The 7,400-nt window shown below is 43.4% G+C and overlaps 1 protein-coding gene across 1 annotated transcript; it reads left to right on the top strand.

Annotated features, from left to right (window-relative positions):
• Window positions 1-722: 722 nt before the first annotated feature.
• LOC122130417 (stonustoxin subunit beta-like) lies at window positions 723-2,024 on the top strand (the record flags this gene model as incomplete). The annotated part of the gene is made up of 2 exons (XM_042705154.1): window positions 723-1,231; window positions 2,010-2,024. Coding segments are annotated over 2 exons (524 nt in total), but the record flags the coding sequence as incomplete, so codon positions are not given.
• Between the last annotated feature and the right edge of the window lie 5,376 nt (window positions 2,025-7,400).

Genomic DNA, 7,400 nt, shown 5'->3' with positions numbered 1-7,400 from the left:
CTACCATAAATACCTTTTGTAATGATTGGATGCACCTTTCTATGGAAGTTTTAGGCTTAACGAGCTAATCAGACTAATTGTGTGTTGCAATTAATCAGTATTGAGAAGTTACAGGTATTCAAATGAACAAAATTATTAGGGTGCACGAATATTTGCACAGCCTATTTTTCACATTTGATTTCATTTCACACAACTAACTACTGCTACACTAAATATCTTTGTCTGGAAAACACCCCAGTACTCAGTGTTAACTAGAAAATGAATAATATACCACTGTGATCTTTTTTGGTGAAGACAGAGTAAATTATCATGCAGCCTCAGAGGTGTGCCTAAACTTTTTCATACGACTGTATACTCCCTCTTGCCTTCTTGACTCTCACACACACAGGTACATTGAATCATGCACTCACACACACACAAATATACACACTTCTCATTCTCCTCCCAGAATTTTGAACACAGACACACACACACACACACACACACACACACACACACATCTGTGTGTGATGATGTGTGTATGTTTGTTTGAGCATGCGTTTGGTTGTGTGTAAGCAGGGAGAGGTGTATATCTGAACATCTGTGTGTGTGTGTGTGTGTGTGGGGGGGTGGAGTGGGGTCGGGTGTGGTGGGATGGGGGGTGGGGGTGGTTACAGTGAATAGTCCCTTTCCCTCCCCCTTATTCTGATGAGGATGTTCTCTCCTCTTGTCTGCAGATGCCTGTGAGCTCACACTGGACCCAAACACAGCAGGCAGAGATCTCTCTCTCTCTGAGGGGAACAGAAAGGTGACACGTGTGAGTGAGGATCAGCCGTATCCTGACCACCCAGAGAGATTTGACTGCTGGCCTCATGTGTTGTGTAGAGAGGGTCAGTCTGGACGCTGCTACTGGGAGTCTGAGTGGAGTGGTAGTGGGGATGATATAGCAGTGGCGTATAAAAGCATCCAGAGGAAAGGGAGTAGTAATGACATCATACTGGGACGTAATGACAAGTCCTGGAGTCTGGAATGCTATCCTCACATTTACTCTGCCAGGCACAATAATAAACACACTGTCATACCTGCCCCCTCCTCCCGCTCCAGCAGAGTAGGAGTGTACCTGGACTGGCCAGCTGGCACTCTGTCCTTCTACAGCGTCTCCTCTGACACACTCACCCACCTGCACACGTTCCACTCCACATTCACTGAGCCCCTCTATCCTGGGTTTTTGGCTCATAATTTGGACTCCTCAGTGTCCCTGTGGCAGATCACATGACCTCCCCATGCTGCAGGAACACAGGAGTCACCCACTCCTATTCATACACATGTGTGATGCTGTGATGCTATGGAAATAGTGATATGTGTATTCTGTTTATACACCACTGCTTTGATGATACTATGCAAATGGTGATGTTGCATTTTTGAATATTTTGTCCATTTTCTGAATTGAATATGTGGGTTATAAGAATTGTTCAGCAACAATATGATGTATTCTGCTCTCCTTAAGGTTTAGTAATTTGCTGCATTTGTCTGAAAATTATGCACTGGTCTGGGGTCTGTGTATGAATGTGTGTGTGTGTGTGTGTGAGTGTTTTTGACATAGTTATTACGAAATGTGTGTGTGTGTGTGTGTGTGTGTGTGTGTGTGTGTGTGTGTGTGTGTTAGGCATAGTTATTGTGTATAATGTGTATAGTTATTGTGTATTATTGTACATCACACATAATATTCTGAACTGGTTTAACTTGGCTGGCGTGTGTACAAGCAGATGGGTGCACACATATTGTCGTGAGATGGTGAGAAGGAAGCTTTGTCATCAGCATCCTCAGATGTGTGAGGCCTGTGTGAGGTAGTGGCTGTGCATATTCAGCTGTTTTGTAAACATCTTCTTTTTCAAGTTATATTATCAGTCTGTTTGTTTCCTTTCTTTCTCTTTGTTTTTGCACATGGATACTCTTAACCCCCTGGTGGTGGGTGAATAAATTGCAAGCCACTGAATGTTTGTCTCCATGCTGCCTTTTTGTGCCTAAAGACCCTCAGCACTTAACCCTTTGACAGTGTGTGTGTGTGTGTTTGTTAGGCATAGTTGTTGTGTAATGTCTCTGTGTGTGTTAAGCATAGTTCTTTTGTAATGTGTCTGTGTGTGTGTGAGAGAAAGGGGCTTAGTTATTGTGTTATGTGTGTGTGTGTGTGTGTGTGTGTGTGTGTGTCTGTGTGAGAGAGAGAGTCATAGAGAGAGAGTTATTGTGTTGAGTGTGTGTTTGTGCACGGCAATGGACGCTGTGACTGGGAGTCTGAGTGGAGTGGTAGTGGGGATGATATAGCAGTGGCGTATAAAAGCATCCAGAGGAAAGGGAGTAGTAATGACATCATACTGGGACGTGGGCAATCCAGCACGGCAATCCAGACTATTTTCATTTGTAGTTCCACGTTGGTGGAACGAACTGCCTAGTACTACCAGAGCAGGGGCGTCCCTCTCTACCTTCAAGAAGCTTTTGAAGACCCAACTCTTCAGAGAGCACCTCCCCTCCTAACTGGCACCTGACTAGCGCTTAACTTGCACTTCAGCAGTTACATTCCTGCACTTCTTTTTCCTCTTTTCTAGGTTGTTGTTTTTCTAATTCTCATGTAAAGTAGTATTTATTGTTACACCATGCTTTTTTATTGCTCTTAGCTTGACTGTTCTCTCCCTTGTACGTCGCTTTGGACAAAAGCGTCTGCTAAATGACTAAATGTAAATGTAAATGTTGTGTGTGTTAGGCATAGTTATTGTGTAATGTGTGTGTGGTTCCTGTCCTCTGTGTATCTGTTGTTCTGCACATTCAGAGAAATAAAATGTCTAAAAAAAATCCTGAAATAAAATGTCTAAATAAATACATTTAGAGAATATAACATGGGAGTGGGTTAATGGTGATGGATGTGTCTTCATTTTTGAGTTGATTAATGTTTTGTTTTTCTCTAAAGCCAAAACAGAGAGTATTAATTTGTTCTTTCTCCATGTGTCAACTTCAAATGCATAACTGACTTGGCCATCACATGCATTGCGGTAGTATAATAAGTAAGGTTACATTTCCAAACAATGCATCACTGTAGCATGCAGGTAGATGAGTGAGGGCAGATGTGAGTTTGTCTCCAGAGTGACTCTTCAGGCAGGTGTTGGAATGAAATGTGTTTATTTCACGTTTAGATGGAAAGCTGCTCCTGTGCTCTGTGGCTTCTCACAGATCATCATCTCTTCAGAGTGATGTCAGACATGTTTTCTCTTCAGACATGACCTTGGAGAAAATACATCTCTCATACAAGCTGTCATCATTTCTGTTTTATTATGAAAGACTGATGTTTTTTGTCCTTGTATGCAGCAAAAGAATGTGTTGGCAGTCATTTTGATAAGCTCTTTGCAAAATCAACATTCTCTCTACTCGCTCTCTATTAGATAAAGTGTGAGGAACAATGTTAATTTATTACACAGAAATATAAATAAAGTACACAAATGTCTTCAGACACAAACTACATGAGGGCCTTAAAAATGACATTCATTTTCAAATAGAGAAAAAGAAAAACATGATGATCATAGAGATGCTGCAGGTGACAGACTATCCAGCAGTATGACTGTGTTTGGGTACATTTACAAATAAAGTTTTACACAAACAACAAAGAAAACAGTGTTCATTTTACAATCTTAAACGCAGTCATTATCATGATCATCATTGTTATGTTTCACAAATTCTGTCCCACTCTCTCTAAATTGTACAAAGAAAAAACAATCTTTAATCTTCTTAATGAATGTCAGCAAAAGAAACTCTTTTGATCAGTCTCCTGAATGGCTCAAGTCCAGAGAATAACGTGTAGTTCAGGCTGTTCTCCGTCCACAGACACACCTGTTTATGTCACACTTTCATCAACTCTTCCATCATTCAGCAAAGATTCAATGTACTGAGACTCTTAGTTCTCTGCTGAACTGTGTGTGTGTTTGTGTGTAGTATCAGTTTGATAGGCCACATAATATTCTTAAGCCAGGCTTCTCTGTCTGGGTTTGATCCTCAGGTACAGCTGTGAGAGAGAAAGAGAGAGAGAGGAGCTCCATTATAAGCAGTGATACTGTAACACAGTAATATCTTCACATTGTTATCTACAAGAATAGATACGAATACTCTACAGCAGTGTTTCCCAAACTTTTTACAGTCTCCAGCTATGTACCACCCCACGCCCCATGCTGTCGCCGGCAGGTGCATCCTCGATATTAGGCCTTCTACTAGTAGTAGCAGTTGGTGTCTCTCTGGACTGGGTATTAACTCTTTTTAACCAGTTATCCATTTCCGTGCAGCAACCGGAATGAGCTCCCGCTTCTTTAGACAGGGCATCAGCGAGTGGAATTCTGACGAGGGAGCTAAGGAGTTGTTGCAGCTAGGGAGTTGTGCCTATGTTTTGACTAACCTACCTGTAGCTATTTCTATATTTCGCTGAGCACTACAATGTATACACGAGTGTATTTTTGCCATTGCGACTCGGCTATTTAGACTATTTAAGATGTCATGTCTATTTATAGGTCAGTTTGAAAATGTAATGGGCTGCTTCACTTTAAAAATGCAAATCACAATTTTTTTTTGGCATACCTCCTACCTTCCTCTGCGTACCTCTGTGGGTACGCGTACCCCAGTTTGGGAAACACTGCTCTACAGCATTCACACACACACACAGACAGACAGACAGACTGACCCCCAGCAGGTTTCGGGGGATGTAGCCCTCCTTGTCCCCACAGCGGGCCCACCACCACTGTGTCTCCTCCTGGTCCTCCCTGCACAGGATGGTCATGCAGTCCCCCTCCCTGAAGGACAGCTCGTCCGCAGCCTCCACCTCATAGTCCCACAGGCCATACACCACCCCTCTGTTCATGATGCCCATCTTCTCCTGAACACCTGTAAAACACACACACACACACACACACACACACATTAATACACACAGGCCATACACCACCCCTCTGTTCATGATGCCCATCTTCTCCTGAACACCTGTAAAACACACACACACACACACACACACACACACACACACACACACACACATTAATACACACAGGCCATACACCACCCCTCTGTTCATGAGGCCCATCTTCTCCTGAACACCTGTAAAACACACACACACACACACATTAATACACTCAGGCCATACACCACCCCTCTATTCATGATGCCCATCTTCTCCTGAACACCTGTAAAACACACACACACACAACCAGGAACTTACACACCTGCACATTATTACAGGAGGCAGCACAGAGGGGTCCTGGTCGGGGAGAGAGAGAGAGGGAGAGAGAGAGAGAGAGGAAGGGGAAGACAGAGGGCAGATAAATGGAGAGAGAAAAGCAGGAGAGAGGGGTGAGGGGGAATGAGAGGGAAAGAGAGAGAGGTAAGTAAAGAAGGAGAGAGAGATAGAAGGTAGGAGGGAAAGAACAAGAGATATGAGATGAAAGAATATTACAACATTATTGTCCCAGTACCAGGGGTGTAGTGGCCATTGGACGTGGAGGAAAACCATCCCCCCAGACTGCCATAGATGCTTATACTCACAACACACACACACACACACACACACACACTAACACACACACACACACACACACACACACACACACACTGTTAGATTCCAGTGATATTTCTTATGTTCCTAAAAAATTGTATATGGCCCTCTCGTCCTGTTGATGTGTGGAGGCCCACATTCTTGGTTGTGTTAGAATGGATGGAGGCCATATGCCGATCCACCCAGAGACAGCGCCGCTGTGGAATGTATATGTTGTGAACCATCCTAGACCTGGCTGAAGGACATTGATGGACTGTCATGGCCATGCATGTGTACGAGTGTACGTGTCAGAAGAATTGTTATACATTCGTGTCCGTTTACGTAATACCCATAGTTAAATTACGTGGTGCCCAACGCTCCACGTTCAGACTTCAGCTCACGAAGAGAGAGACGGACCTTTCATCTCCTGAAGACCCCGACCCGCGGCGACTCTCAGAGCTCTGTTCCACTTAGACTTAGAATACTTAGACTCAGAAAGTACTTAGTGATATTTCTTGTCTGCTACAATAAATATCTTGGCTCAGATCCGAACCGCTCCAGCTTCATTGATTGCAACAACCCACTACATCACCCTTTAGAATTAAGTATATTAGACTAAATACAGAAAGAGATCTATCAATGGTGCCGAAACCCAATCTCTCTGCTGGCCGCTGCGTGACGTCGTGACATCGCCTGCCTGGTCGTCGTGACATCGCCTGCCTGGTCCGGGGAAGACGCATTCCACAGAAGGCCGCATCTGGACTGGAGCCCGCTCCACATCCCCAGGTGATGTTCGCTGACCTCACTCAGTTCCAGTACGAAGTTAACGAACTAGTTTAGATAAGTCTGTTTTAGGTTTCTTTTTAGTCTGCCAATCAGTTAAAACAAAAAAGAGTGGGAATGTTGTACCATCAAGGATCTAGTACTTTTGATGATTAACCTGTATCAGTGATTCAAGCGCTGGGGTCATTTGATACATGCTATGTTTGTTATAGATGTTTGCTATAAATGCTTGTTATAAATGTTTGTTGTTAATGTTCGTTGATATAGCTATTTGGTTGTGTATACACTAACTCTATCAGTCTCGCCGTATTCTGTAGAGGGGTTGACGTCAGGCTCGGAGTTTACTTCGAAAACCGATATATGATCTGTTCTTGTGTTAGGACGACAATTTGCTTACGTGTCCTGAACTCAACTCGGCCGGGTTGCGTGAAGGTTGTTTCTATGATTAGCTGGTTCTAAGTGTGGAAACCGTTGGTTATTTTGTTTTCTGAAGGCTTGGATAAGATACATATAGTCGAGGTGCGGATCGCCGAATCCAGCACGGCAGAGGGTGGTCAAGAGGAACTTGGTCCGGAAGAGTTCTGAGACACCCACAGAGTTCTTAGAACAAGATTGTTCACAGCTGCGTTGCTGGTGAAGATAAGAGTGGCCACGGTGGTCATAGACTTGAATCACAGCGCACACCCTTTTTGCTCCTAAGAGGAGAGAGAGAGAGAAAGGGAGGGGTGTGTGTGTGTGTGTGTGTGAGAGAAGATAGGAGATGCTGTGGAATTTGTGCAGTGTGTGAAGAGACAAAGAAAACACATTGTGGGTAAAATTACAGCTAATAGATTGGGAAAGTCAAAATTAAATTTGGTTATAGTGTGTAGGACACAGAGGAAACACATTGTGGTTAAAATTACAGTTAATACATTTGGAAAGTTGAATTGAATTTGATTTGTATTGTGTGGCTATAAGAACAATTTGGAAAATGGCCACGGCTGCTGAACCCACAGAGGTGGATGAAATGGTGTATGGCTATCAGATTAATAAGGGACTGGAAGCATGGGCTGAAAAGAAGTATGAATTCAGCAAACACGAG

The sequence above is a fragment of the Clupea harengus genome, unplaced genomic scaffold (genome assembly GCF_900700415.2).
Source record: "Clupea harengus unplaced genomic scaffold, Ch_v2.0.2, whole genome shotgun sequence".
NCBI lineage: Eukaryota > Metazoa > Chordata > Actinopteri > Clupeiformes > Clupeidae > Clupea > Clupea harengus.
Note: the sequence above shows the minus strand (reverse complement) of the source record. Positions and strands in the feature narration are given on the sequence as shown.